A 15105-nucleotide genomic window follows, 5' to 3' on the forward strand; every position below is an offset into this window, starting at 1 on the left:
CTGGGGGAACGAGGACAACTCTTGAGGAATAAAGTTCCTCACCTGTAAATACCTGAATGCACTCGCTCTCGGGTGTGGAAATTTCTCCTCCATCTCCTCTGGACCTGCAAACCTACTTTCCAAAAACAGATCCCTGAACCTCTCAACCCCTTTTCTTCTCCATATCCTGGTGCATTGCGTCCAGCTCTGACGGTGAAAACCTATGATTATCACAGATTGGTGACATTGAAAACATGTCCCCCAGTCCAAAATGTTGTCTAAACTGGTTTCAAATTCTTAAAGATGCCTCTGCCACCAGGCACATAGAAAGCCTGGCGGGGAGAATGGAAGAGGGGCCGTAACAAAGGCCCTTAGACATGGCCCTATGCAAGAGGCCTCCTCCATCCGTCCCCAACCTGCACCCGGCTCTTCAGGCCACCTTCACACTTTCCCAATGTCCGTCACCCAGTAATAGAGCATCAGGTTTGGCAGGGCCAACCCACCCGATTCGCCCTCTCTGTAGGAAAGTCTTTACCGCCCAAACAAACGCAGTGATTAGTCTATCAACCCCAGCAAAAAAAGACTTAGGGTGGAAGGTCGGAAGACTCTGGAACACAAATAGGAACCTTGGTAAAACGTTCATTTTGACCGTGTGTACTCCACCTGCCAAGGTTAGTGGAAGGGCATCCCACCTCTTCAGGACCCACTTCACCTCTTCCACCACACCGATCAAGATTAACTTATGCAATCGTGCGCCACCTGAATCCGTAAATACCTAAACTGTGTCATGGCCAGTTTAAAAGGCAGCCTCCCCGGATCTGTCCTCTTCCCCAGGGAATTTACCAGGAACATCTCGCTCTGCTCATATTCAATCTATACAATGAAAAGGATCCAAATTTTTTCAATAGTTCATAATTTCTTCCATACCTGTGAGCGAATCGGAAACATGCAACAACAAATCATCTACATAAAGAGACACTCTATGATCCTCACCCCTCCCCCTCTCAATACCTTTCCATTCTCCTGACGATCTAAGCACAGTAGCCAATGGCTCACCCGCTAGCACGAACAATAGTGGAGACAGCATCCCGTGCCCCTGTGTAGTCGGAAATATCCTGAGCTCACAGCATTGGTCCAGACACTAGCGTGGAGACATTATATAGCAGTTTCACCCAGGAAATAAAAGTAGGGCAAAACCCAAATCGTCCCAACGCCTCAAAGAGGTAGCTCCACTCCACTCGCTCAAAAGCCTTCTCCACATCCATGGAGATGATTACCTCCGGCACCTGCTCCACAGAGGGCGACATGACCGCATTCAAAAGCCTCCTAATATTGGACAACAACTGCCAACCTCTGACAAATCCTGTCAGGTCTTCAGAAATCATTTCTGGTAATGTTTCGCCAGGATTTTAGCTAATATTTTCGCATCAGTCGTTAATAGTGAAATAGACATATAAGACCCACATTCAAGGGAATCTTTGTCCTTTTTCGGGATTAGAGAAATCGAGGCTTGCATCGGCGTGGCTGACAGCATCCCTCTCAGCAGAGAGTTGTTGAACATTCCCAGTAAGTGCGGCACCAACAAGGCCGCGAATTGTTCGTAAACTTCAGCTGGAAAACCACCAGGCTCAGTGCTTTCCCCAATTACATGGAACCAATACAGCCAATAACTTCCTCCAACCCCAGCAGAGCATCCAGCCCCTCCCTCTTCACCCTTTCGACCACTGGGAAGTCCAATCTGTCCGTAAATCGCACCACCTCCGAGCCACCCTCCGCTGGTTCTACCCGCGATAAAAAACTTCAAAAGCTCCGTTAACCTTGTCTGGGGCAGTAACCAGCTCCCCCCCCGCCCCCTCATTTTTACCCTGGGTTATTGGGGCAGCATGGTAGCACAGTGGTTAGCACTGTGGCTTCACAGCGCCAGGGTCTCAGGTTCGATTCCCGGCTGGGTCACTGTCTGTGCGAAGTCTGCACGTTCTCCCCGTGTCTGCGTGGGTTTCCTCCTGGTGCTCCGGTTTCCTCTCCCTAGTCCCGAAAGACGTGCTGTTAGGTGATTTGGACATTCTGAATTCTCCCTCTGTGTACCCGAACAGGCGCCGGAATATAGCGACTAGGGGCTTTTCACAGTAACTTCATTGCAATGTAAGCCTACTTGTGACAATAAAGATTATTATTATTATTTCTGAACCAATAATCAACTGGCTTTATCCCTGTACTCATAAAAAGTCCCTCGGAAACGGCGAAGCTGCTCACCACATTCCCCATCGATTCAAGCTCAAACATCATTTGTAGCCTGATCTGGGATGGTTGCCAACATCCTTTAGATAAAATCTTTGTCGTCCCAGTTTGGTACATAAATGTTCACTATTACCACTGGTGCTCCCACCAGCACCCCACTGTAGAAGTCAACTATTTCCTAAATAGCTATCTTACACCCACTCACCATAAAATATCGCCCCCAGGGTCTTTCAAAATTCTAGTTGCGGGAAATGCATCCTCTTATTGATCAAGATCACAACTCCTCTCGACCTTGGATCACCCACCAACTCTCTCCTCAGTCTCGTCTGATCCTTATCTCACAAATGTGTCTCCTGCAAGAAGACTGTTTCTGCGTTCAAAGTCCTCAAATGAGTAAACACCCGAGACCTTTTAACTAGACCATTAAATCCCCGAACGTTTCACGTCACCAACCTTGTGGGGGGGCTCCGGACCCTCCTTCTAGTAGAGTCAGCCATACCCACTCTGTGCGGACCTCCAACTGGGCCTCAACCTACCTCGAATCCAGGCTCAACCATGATGGACGCTGCCTCCACCCCTACGTCGGCCCATACATGAAGAGATCCTTGTCGGCAGCATATTACCTACCCCCCTTCCAACCCCCCCCTTCCCCTCGGCAGTCCACTCAATACCCCTCTCCCCTTCTTCCCTCACCCTTCCAAACATTTGCTAACTATTCCTCCCAGCTCAAATAGGCACCCATTCCCTACCCCTCCCACACCCAACAAAGAAAATCCAACCAACCTAAACCCATTACCTTACCCAGCAAACAAAACAGAAACCACTCCCACCCCAAGCATCTAGCCACAGCCCCCACTCCCACTTTTCTTCCATTAACTAGCAAAACCACTGGCCAGGCGGCCCCCATCCAGTTTACCCCAGTTGCCCTCTTACCCTAGTCCCTCAGCCAAATCAAAAGTACACATTAGGCAAAACAATAAATAAATGAAGAGTCCACACACCTAACTGATCAATCAAACTATTCCATACTATCATGTGCGAGAAGACAAAAACAGAACCCCAAATAGCTAAAACACAAACAGTGACAGGAAATATGGGCAGGATTGTCCCATCCCCGGCAGAGTGTCCATGCGTCATAAACGCCGTCACGTTTTACGACAGCATGAACGGGCCACTGCCAGGAGTAATTCTGGCCCCTCCATGCACAGTGGCGCCGACGCCAACGCGCGCTTGCGCAGTGGCCTCCTTCAATGCGCCGGCCCCTGCGCAACATGGCGCAGGGCTACAGGGGTCGGCACATAGGAAAGAAGGCCCCCAGCTAGAGAGGCCGGCTCGCCGATCAGTGGGCCCCGATCGTGGGCCAGGCCACATTGGAGGCCCCCCGCGAGGTCGGACCCCCCCTGCACCACCCACAGGCCGCCACCTGACCCTTCAACGCCGAGGTCCCACCGGCTCAGAGCAGGTTAGAACAGCGGCGGCAGGACTCGGTTCTTTTCTTACGGCCGCTCGGCCCATCCGGGGCGGAGAATCGGCGGGCCGGCTGCGTAGAGTGGGCCCGAGACCGGCGCCGCGCCAACCACGCCGGCGCCAATGGCACCGATTCTCCGCTCTGCAGAGAATCGCGCGCCGACGTCGGGGCGGCGTGGCCCGGTCACGGAAATTCTCCGGCCCAGCCCAGGGCTGGGAGAATCCCGCCCTATATACAAGAACATGAAAAATTTGGTAAACACAAAAAACATCCCATAACCACAATCAGATCTCTTCTAGACCGCTCCTCCTCACATCTGCTGTTTTTTTGTTAGCCTCAGCGAGGAACCACCTGCCGAGGCCACACTTATTTTTTTAAAAATAAATTTAGAGTACCCAATTCGTGCTTTCCAATTAAGGTGCAATTTAGCGTGGCCAATCCACCGACCCTGCACATCTTTGGGTTGTGGGGCGAAACCCACGCAAACACGGGGAGAATGTGCAAACTCCACAAGGATAGAGACCCAGAGCCGGGATCGAACCTGGGACCTCGGCGACGTGGGGCCGCAGTGCTAACCACTGCACCACCGTGCTGGCCCGCACTTACAATCATGATGAGCTCAACTTGCCAGTGCAGGAAGAGTATTTGCGGATCGGGGCACCATATTGAAATGCTGCCCCGATCTTTTGATCCCCGTCAGCCATCCCTCTGCGGCCTCCAGACCCCCCCCCCCCCCCACCACCACCACTGCACCCACCTTACCTCTTACGAGGTCCTTGAGCCCTCCCCTCACCCCACTCTTAAGGCCAAGGTATCTCCGGGCCCAATCCCTGGCACGGGCAACCTGGCAGTGTCACCAGTGCACGCTGGTAGTGCCAAGGTGCCCGGGTGTCAACGTGAGTGCGAGGGTACCACCCTGCCCAGAGCCTGACCACCTGGGGGTCTCTAATGGCCCGGGAGACTCCTCAGGTACTGTTACGTCTGGTCCACATTTGTGTGGACCAGTACTAAACAGCACCCTGGCAAGGTCTTCCAGGCGATGTCCAGATCGCGACATCCCACGAGATCTCATTTAATTTCACGTGGCATTTCAAGTATTGTGAATCTTGCAAGAGGTCACTCGGGAGATTCAACGGCCTTGTTGCATCACCAAGTTGGGCGCAGCGAAGCCATTAAATTGTGTCCCAAAAGTGCTTTGTAATTTTTCCATGTGGATAGCCAACATTCTTTCATTTTTTCCCTTCTTCAGGATAACATATACCATCTGCCTCAAAGGTCTTGTCAACCTTAAATTACTTTAACTTATCAAGCACTCCCACAATAACTTCAAAATGGTGCAGCATGGTGGGGTAATAATAAACTGGATGATATTCTGTCCTCTCAATTGAATAATTTAGAAAATATACAATGCACCTGAAATATTGCATAGCTTTTTTACAGAAGGAGTGCAATATGTTTCCAGGCCATTGTGTTTCTCTTTGTTTTTTGTTGCACCTACTTTAGATGTTTCTCTTATGACTGGCCTTTGCATTCAATGGGCTGTAACCTCCGTTGGAGTGGAATCTGATTGCCACTCCACATGAACGTACTAACCTGGGAGTCCAGGCAATCCTCCCTTGCCTGGCCTTTTCACTCAGGCTGGGCGAGATTAGGATGGTGCAGAACGTTACCAGGGCCAATCATCGGGTGCTGTAGAGTCACTTGTAAGTAAACCATGTCCCATTTTTAAAGGCACTAGCTGCCATAAACTAGGTAAGTTTAAAGGTCCAGCCAATAAGAAGGTCTTTGGCAAACCAGGGAGAAGGTAAGTGTATAAAGTAAGTCAGTAGATTTGGGGGAAGTGTTCGGTCCTGGGGGAGTGGAGAGAATGGCAGTAGGGTCTTGGGTAGTGGGGGGGGGGGAGTGAAGGGTTCCCGTGGAACTGGAAGGAGTCCCATGAGGGTAGGGAGCCCCAGTGTGGGGGGGGGGGGTGATAGTTGGGGGGTGGGAGAAGTCCTTTGGGGTAGGAAGTCCTGTGGGGGCTGTGTATAGCCAGGGAATGGGTTGAATCTCTTGTGGGGGTGGTAGTCAGGGCTTGGGGGGGTGGGGAGAGTTCCTGGAGGAGGGTATTCACGTGGCAGGGGGGTGAGAATATCTCCTGGAGGTGCTGTGTCCCAAGGAGGGGTGGGTGGAGCCCTGTGGGGTTGGGAAATTCTGTGTGGATGGTTGAGGTGGTGTTGTGGGTCTGTGCATAGAAGCTAGAAGTGGTTTTAATTTTTCTAACCTTTTCTGTGTGGCTATTGATGTTACATAGTCAGAATCATACAAAGTTTTTGATTAAAATCAAATTTTCGAGTGGTCCTCGTGCACAGCAATTGCCCACCGGAAGGTTTCACTGCCAGAGCCAATTGTTGTGCAAACCTTACTTGGGAGCTACGGGGGAAAGGAGGAGCGCATCTTTGGGTTCGCCCACCCCATCCCATCCCAGTTACACTGTCCTGGACCACTCTTTCATCAAGATTTTTTGACATTAAAATTCATATTATGGTAATGCAAGAGTGAAATCATTTGACCAGCAGTCGCCACTAGATGGAAGCCTATGGCTTGATTTGAAATTATACCAGAACTAACATTCTGAGATAAAGAATAATTGTTACTGTGTATTAAACACAACACTGGGGGACCCACTGTTGTTTGTGAGTTATGAGACTTGGCAGCACGCTGTATTATTCATATCCAACGTGCCTCCTCGACAACAGATTTTCAACACCTCTATCGCCAAGCTATCCCACTTGGTCTTTTTTCCTAAATATTCTCACGTTTTGATGATGCGCATCAAGGTTGGTTTCTTCTGTTTACTATTTCTTCCAGCGATACTCGCTAAGGTCAAACAATGGAAAATCTACCTAATACGCTGCAGGAAAGGATGTCCCGAAGCGTGGCACATTGGCGAGACCATGCAGACGCTGCGACAACGGATGAACAGACATAGCACGACAATCGCCAGGCAGGAATGTTCCGTTCCAGTCGGAGAACACTTCAGCAGTCAAGGGTATTCAGCCTCTGATCTTGGGGTAAGTGTTCTCCAAGGCGGCCTTCAGGACGTGTGACAACACAGAATTGCCGAGCAGAAATTTAGAGCCAAGTTCCGCACACCTGAGTACTGCCTCAATCGGGGCCTTGGATTCATGTTGCATTACATTCACCCCCCACCACCTGGCCTGGGCTTGCAAAATCCTACCAACTGTCCTGGCTTGAGACAATTCACACCTCTTTAACCTGTGATTATCGCATTCAAAGTATCGTCTTGCATCATTGACTTTGTCTATATATATGTTTCTGGAGCCCCCCTCTTCATTCAACACATTATGGAAAATCATGAAGGGGTTTTTCCTGGAGAAGCACAGTGTCAATCAGAGTTTGCCAGTTTAGTCAGATGAATGAAGAAGGTGGGATATTTTGTTACAGTCTGACAGTTTCACCAAATAAACATGAAGGAGAAAATATGAGGCAGAATGAATCACCTGTAACGTCACAAGAAAGATACCCACCCACTCCCCCAATATTACATTGACCAAAACATTCTTATTTCCCCCCACTTGAAGCACTTTCAGCATTGCAAAGAAAGCTGATCCAGGAACTCAAAACTCGTCAGGAAGTCTTCAAGCTGCGTTTGGGGTGGGATTGCCAAATATTGTTGACCTCACCGCGTGTTTGAGTTTTTTAAAATATTATTATTCATTGCTTGGATGACCCCCTCCCCCTCGACACGTCAGCCAAAGGTTCCCGGAGTAAATCAGCCACACGCTGTTCCGTATTATTTTTGGCTGGCGGAATCTGGGCAGAGTGCAAACGGAGGCCGTTTTCAGAGCTGTGAACACTGGCCTGGGCTCTTTAATAACCTTCTGGAAAAACCTGCCCACTCATTATCATTGCCGCTTCATCTATATTTCACTCTGGCTCTGTTAATCCTGAGAATAACGTGCTCGTGTGTTGTATGTTGACTGCCTCGTTACTTTATCAACTTTATTCGAGTCGGCAAAAAAATATTGCAAAATGTCACACAAGCTGCAAATCGCTCTATTCCCCCGCTATTTATGTTTTGTAGTAACTGCGGATGATGAAACCTTTAGATTTGGAGGAGCATTTTACTTCACGTGCAGTTGCTCCATTCCTGAAGAACACGCGAGTATGTAACTATTCGATGCAATCTTATTCGGCTGTCCTGTGACTGAGCTTTGACTGATAGACCCGCCTTGCCTTCGGTGGATGGTTGCAGAGCAACTAGGACACCACCTGACGGTGCTGCAGTTGTGGTGACACTCCCCTTGAACTGCTCCTGAAGGGTTTGTTGTTCGCTCTTGTGTTCTTAGTTTGGGGGGGGGGGGGGGGGGGGTGGGGAGCGATTTAGCCCGTGAACCTGCAGAGGGAGCAACACATCTGTCGCACAACCTCCTCACAACGTCTTCACCACCACTGCAACTCACACACTCAACACTGCTCTTCCGGCAACTGATAATATATATTAAAAAAACAGCCAAAAGTTGACCAGAGGATTTTTTTAAAGTTGTGAAGACCTGCTTTTCTTTAAAGGTAATGTCAATACATGTATATGCCGCTTCTGTAGATACAAGGTTGAATAAAACGTTTTATTGTGCGTGACAATTCTGCACTTCAGCATGCATAACTGCTCACTATTTTAATGATTGCTCATGTTCACTTTGGATTACTTACTAACCTTGTATCATGATGTAGTTCGAACTATTATAATAGATTTTTATGCGTGCAAAATTGTCCTATATGTAAGTGAATATAAAGAAAATGGAAAATGAAGTGTCTGCAGATGAAGAGAATTCCTTATATTTTGAAACCACCATTATATTGCATGCATTAAGTTTATGAAAATACTTAAATTCTAAATAAATTAATTGATATATTTAAGATAAAACGTTTGTAGATCTATAAAGCATAAATACCATTTTCCTTCTCAAGATGCCTGTCAAGACTTGTATAAATGTTGTTAGTTTAAACTTGAACTCATTCCAATAAAACAGTGCAAAAACAACCTCTTATGTTCACCATGTATTTTTTGAATGATAAATATAAATTAATTAGGTGCTGTAGAGTTGGCTTAACAATTTCAAAGGTTGTGTGTTATTATTGTCCAGATACAAGATGTTGCAGTGGTGTCTGCTGGTTGCAACGATTTTTCATACCATAGGTTCACAGGAAATCGATGAAACTATCACATATACGGTAAGATGTCTCCAAGAACTGAGCACCCTGACTGTTCAGGATTACATAAGATTTGATTATAATTCGATTAACAATAATTCATCATTGATAAATACTTAAATCTGTGATGTGATCAATTCTGTATACAATTATTCCAGTGTGTTTATCTGCAATGGGATATTTATTTCGCGGTTTGTGATTATAAGAAACATCATTTTTACATCACAGCAGTTGCTTGTCACGGAGAACATTGCTGAATTAGTCAGTAGCATTCTCTTTATTTTAGTTTTCCTGTTGCACAATACTGTAATTTTCCAACTAATGCAAGAACAGTGCTGCTCTTTGAAACCCCTTCTTGTCTTTATGCTCTTTCAGCAGTGTACAGATGGTTATCAATGGGATCCTGAACGGCAGCAATGCAGAGGTGAGACTGTAAACTTGAGAAGTTTTCTCCCTTCCTTTTACATTGCATTCCTTTACTTTTATTTGAGTATTTCATTTCCTATTTCAGGTTCTTCTGTATTTTTACATTTTACAGTAATATCGTCAAAATTATTTCAACATTGTCTGATATAAAATGTCAGTTATATGTCAGAATTAGCTATTGTAAATCTTTTTTAATGACTGTGCCGAATAAAACAATAATTGGAACAACAACAAATTCAGTGCACTTGTTGGGAACAAATTGATGTTTTCATGCAGTGCAATTAAAAATAAGCGACAATGGGGCGGATTTTGGTGAAAAGAATAATGGTGTCCGAAAGGCACATTCTGTTATTAATGTGCTAATGGGCAAGGAACTTATAACGAGGCAGAGATAGATACCCATGAATTGCAAATTGCCACAAATTACTGACTGATTTATATCGCTCCGTTGCTAGATGCATGCCAGCAAGAGCTTGTGCTTAACCCTCCCATGTTTTTCATGAGATGACTGCATTTGCATGTTAGTTGCCCATTCAACTAGCAACAGACAGTTAAGCCTGGTGAGTAACAGCATATTTATTCTGTTAGCGACACGCTAACTGTTGATGACTGCCAATCAAACTCTCTCGCCCAGAATGTAAACAAGCATGTGCCAAGTCTCATTCCTTCAAATACAAATTGTTTTGTGAAATGGTAAAAATATCAATTTTTTTTCTTTTCTTACTTTTCCTTTCTGAGCTTTTTCCCCCTCTCAATCAATTTTCATTTATTCGGTAGAGATCCTGCTCCCTATCCCTACAAACAGGAATGTTGACCGGCCATTCTTGCACTTCTTCTTTAAAGGAAAAAGATAGACTTGCATTTATATAGCACTTTTCATGACCACCAGGCATCTCAAAAGTGGTTTACAAATAATGAAGTTCTGAAACCAAAGTTTTAGGAGAGGGCATGGGAAAATATTGTCAAGTACAATCAAGGAAAACCCAAAGACGTTTCAGAATATGTTAACAGCAAGAAGATAACTAAGGAAAGAGTAGGGCCAGTTAGAGACTGAAAGCAGAATTTGGGTGTGGAGGTGCAAGACATTGGCATGGTTCTTAATGGATACTTTGTGCCGGTCTTCTGGAAAAAGGAAGATGATACAGATATTGTTGTTAAAGAGAAGAAATGTGAAATATTGGATGGGATAAACATAGCAAGAAAGGAAATATTAAGGGGTTTAGCATTTTTGAAATTGGATAAATCATTCAGCCTGGATGAAATGTATCCCTTCACTTCCTCCTATTTCTCACTTACCTGCTGCCTCTTAGCAGCATCATCTGAAAGCACAGTGATAGTAAAGCATTTGATAAGGTCCCTCATGGCTAGTAAAGCATTTGATAAGGTCCCTCATGGCAGGCTGGTGCAAAAGATTAGATCGCATGGGGTCAGGGTGAACTAGTTGGATGGATCCAGAACTGGCTTGGCCATAGAAGGCAGAGGGTAGCAGTGGAAGGGTGTTTTTCCGAATGGAGGTCTGTAACTAGTGGTGTTCCACAGAGATCAGTTGGGGACCTCTGCTCTTTGTAATATATATAAATGACTTGGAAGAAAATGTAGCAGGACTGATTAGCAAGTTTGCGGATAATACTAAGATTGCAAGAGTTGCGGATAGTGATGAAGATTGTCAGAGAATACAACAGGATATAGATAGGCTGCAAAACTGGGCAGGGAAATGGCAGATGGAATTTAACCCGGATAAATGCGAGGTGATGCATTTTGGTAGATCCAGTTCAGGTGGGAGCTATAAAATAAATGGCAGAACCATCAGGAGCATAGAGACACAGAGAAATCTGGGCCTGCAGCTCCACAGATCCTTAAAAGTGGCAGCACAGGTGGAAATGGTGGTGAAGAAAGCATATGGCATGCTTGCCTTCATAGGAAGGGATATCGAGTATAAAAGCTCGAAAATTATGTTACAATTATATAGAACGTTGGTTAGACCACATTTGGATTACTGTGTCCAATTCTGGTCACCGCACTACCAGAAGGATGTGGAGGCTTTGGAGAGAGTATAGAAAAGGTTTACCTGGACGTTGCCTGGTATGGAGGGTATTAGCTATGAGGAGAGATTGAATAAACTGGGATTGTTCTCCCTAAAGAGACGGAGGCTGAGGGGTGACCTGATAGAAGCTTGTCAAATTATTCGGGGTATAGATAGGGCGAACAGTTGGAGGCTTTTTCCAAGGCGGAAATTACAATTACAAGGGGGCACAAGTTCAAGGTGAGGGGACAAAGTTCAGTGGAGATGTGCGGGGGAAGATTTTTACAAAGAGGGTGGTGGTAGCCTAGAATGCACTGCCAAGTTAGGTGGTTGAGGCAGATACGTTAGCGACATTTAAGACTTATCTGGATAGGCACATGAACAGACGGGGTATAGAAAGATACAGGTGGTTGGTCTAGATAGGACACGTGATCGGTGCAGGCTTGGAATGTCGAAGGGCCTATTCCTATGCTGTGTTGTTCTTTGTTCTTTGATAGTTTTCAAATGAATGCTCTATTTCACCATCACTTCTCATGACTCCTCCATTGTTGCAAAATTATCAGACTGCTTATCCAAGATCCAGTAATGGACGAGCAGAAATTTCCACCAGCCATTGGGAAGACATCTCTCTTGAGCACCCCTGGTTTTAATCACTCCAACGTTAGTGGCCAAGCCTTCAGTTGCCTTCGCCCCTAGCTCCCAAATACTTTCCTCAGCTCTCCGCCTCTCTACCTTGCGTTCCTCCTTAAAGACTAGCTACAACGCAGCTTTGATCAAGCTTTTGGGCATCTGGATTAAAAACTCATTATGTGGTCCAGTGTCGCATTTTGTTTAATAATGCTTCTGCGAACTGCCTTGGGCATCTTATTATGTTAAAGGTGCTATATAATTATAAGTTGCTGTTAAATGTAGGGGTCATAATTATGGAGTTTGCAGATCATAGAAACAATGATTGATTTATAAAGCCACGAAGGAATCCACTGTGAATAGTTCAGGGAAATTTAGTTTATTTACAATAACTATTATATACATCACACGGTAGATCCCATCTGGGTCTGCTATGCCCGTGCCTAACTGGCCGGCTTTTTATATCATCCAACTCATCACCCAACTCTACATTGTTTAGAGGTCCCTTGTCCTCTTAATGGGGGAGCTCATATTCTGCTAGGTTCATGTGGAAGTTAATTGTTCCCATCCCATAAGATACTTGTGGGTTATAGCAGGTTGATGGTGAAGAAGAAATCTGTAGGCTCCAGGAAGATAACAATGGATCGGCCAGGTGGGCAGAGATATGGAGGTAGTGCGTTTGGGGAGGCAAACAAGACAAGGGAATATGCAATAACTGGTACGACACAGAGGTGTAGGGGAACAGAGGGATGTTGGAGAGCATATTAACAGATCCATGAATGTAGCAGGACAGATAGATAAAATGGTTAAGAATGCATGGGATAATTTCATTATTAGTCGAGGTATGAAATATATGAACAGGGAGGTTACAGTTCTGATCACCATATTGCAGGAACTGTGTGATTACAGTAGAGAGAGGTCAAAGGAGAATTACAAGGATGCTGCCAAGGATGGAGAATCTTTAGCTATGGGGAAATATTGGCTAGGCTGGGTTTGTTTTCATTGGAACGACACAGGCTAAGGAGAGATTTAAGTCAGGTGCATGAAATTATGAGGGGCCTCGATGGAGTGGATATAGAGAGAACCTATTTCCATGAGCAGAGAGGTCAATAGCCAAAGGGCATTGTTTTAAAGTAACTGGCAGGAGGATTAGAGGAGAGTAGAAAATGTTTTTACCCAGAGGGTGCTGGTGGCCTCGAGCTATCTGCGTTAAAGCCTGGTCAGGCAGCAACCCTCATTGGATAAAAATAATTCTTGAATGTGCAATTAGAATTCCGTAGAGTACGCCAATACGGATCGAGACGTGAAAAGTGAGACTAGACTGGATAACCTTTTCAGCCAGCACAGGCATAGTAGCCTCCATCTCTACCATGAATGCTTAATGTTTCTACATTTTTATTTCTCTTTCTCTCTCTGATTTGACTTTTATTAACCGGCTTTCTCAAACCCTCCGTTGTTTATTTCTTAACCCTTTAATCTCATTGGCTAAGGAGGGGCACTGGGCTGAATTCTCCGGTTCCTTACCCGCGTATTTCTCGGCGGCGTGCCGTTCGCTGGTGACGTAATTCTGTCTTCACGCTGCTTGTCAATGGGATTTCCCATTGAATCCAGCCCACACGGCTGAGAAACCCACGAGCGGAGGTGCGCTGCTGGCGGGAAAAGTGGATCGCAACAGCCGGAGAATTCCTGCCACTGTTGGCTCGTTATACACTCCGGTTCTAGCTCCCCTGTTGCCTTAGCTGCGATGTAATCAGCTGACATTTCAAGCAACTTTGTGGGAAAATTGCTTTCACACCTAAACATGAAGGACGAACCCTAACTAACAGGCTATGCTTTTGTTTGTTATCAGATATTGATGAATGTGAGACCATCCCAGATGCTTGCAAAGGAGAAATGAAATGTATAAATCATTATGGAGGATACTTATGCCTGCCTAAAACAGCTGTCGTTTTCCTGAATAATATGACAACGGCTCCTCCTTTGGTTCCTGTTCATGTGCCTGTTCCCACTCGACGGTCAAATCCAATTCTCCCTCGCTTCCCACAGCGTCGATGTCCACATGGATTTACACTTAATGAACAAAACCAGTGCAAAGGTAAGACTGCAGTTTAGCAATTTGATTGCACTTATGAGCTTGTGGAAAGATTAATGGTTATTTTGCTTGCACTTGCTTCAAACATTTTCAGTTGAGTTGTGTAATAATTTAAATCCTTTCCCTCTGTTGCAAAAAGATTCATTATTGCAATACAAAACTACGACTGTCAGTGGAGTGACTTATTTTTATTGAGTTTTTCTCCTCTCATTCTGTTTCATGTTGGTTTGGGAGGCATCCTGTCGCTTCATATTCTCTCTTGCCAATCAGGAAATTCAGAGCATTTGATGACCTGTCTGTCTCCAGCACAATGAGGAATTCAAGTGGGGAAGTCAGTCAGTGTCATTTTTCACATCCTTCCAAATATTTCTTCTGTTTTCCAAACAATATTGAAGCATTGCATGCATTAATGTAGTGATTAGTTCCACGTAGCACTATAAACAAACAGCGCAGTTGATCAATAAGAAATCCTGTTGATGCTTCTGAGGCAATAAGAAATCCTGTTGATGCTTCTGAGGCAAAGTATGGTTTGAACCTACAGCCACTGTGCAACTGATTTCTAATCTTTGGACATGTCAATGGCGAAAAGCGTTGAGCAGAAACTGGAAGGTAGGAGGGTCATTGAGAGAACCATTCACTCAGCTTGGAGCATCTGATCGAGTGCAGCACTGGTGGAGGCCGGGAGGGGGCCACACAATACGTTGGCTACAGTTAGGCCTGAAGAGAATCTGGAAAAATAAAGGGGAAAACCCCGCCTTATGAGAAAAGGTGCTTTTAAATTCAGATTCCCACCTTTTAGCTAATGAAAGATCAGTGGCAAAAGATAAAGTAAAACAGATCAACACTGCTTTTGAAGCACAAAATAAAAGAAGTAGAAAAATGAAAAACAGAAAAGAAATTGAAGGAAGATCTTTTTTATTCAAAACAGTCCTGAAGCTACATTGAAACTTCAGGGTGCTCGACCACTTAAAAATACGAAAAAAAACTCTCCTTCCGTATCATCAGGAATGTTTGAAAGTGGATGAGAGGTTGAGGTGA

The 15105-nt window shown here is 45.4% G+C and overlaps 1 protein-coding gene across 1 annotated transcript in view; it reads left to right on the forward strand.

Annotated features, from left to right (window-relative positions):
- The first annotated feature begins 8083 nt into the window (after positions 1-8083).
- LOC140423905 (EGF-containing fibulin-like extracellular matrix protein 1) overlaps positions 8084-15105 on the forward strand; it is a 158961-nt gene continuing 151939 nt past the window's right edge. The window contains exons 1-4 of the mRNA XM_072507822.1: positions 8084-8257; positions 8833-8920; positions 9275-9323; positions 13825-14070. Coding sequence (XP_072363923.1) covers positions 8840-8920; positions 9275-9323; positions 13825-14070 — 376 coding nt within the window. The 5' untranslated portion in view covers positions 8084-8257; positions 8833-8839. The remainder of the gene's footprint in view (positions 8258-8832; positions 8921-9274; positions 9324-13824; positions 14071-15105) is intronic.

This window comes from Scyliorhinus torazame, chromosome 1 (genome assembly GCF_047496885.1).
Source record: "Scyliorhinus torazame isolate Kashiwa2021f chromosome 1, sScyTor2.1, whole genome shotgun sequence".
NCBI classification, from domain to species: Eukaryota; Metazoa; Chordata; class Chondrichthyes; order Carcharhiniformes; family Scyliorhinidae; genus Scyliorhinus; species Scyliorhinus torazame.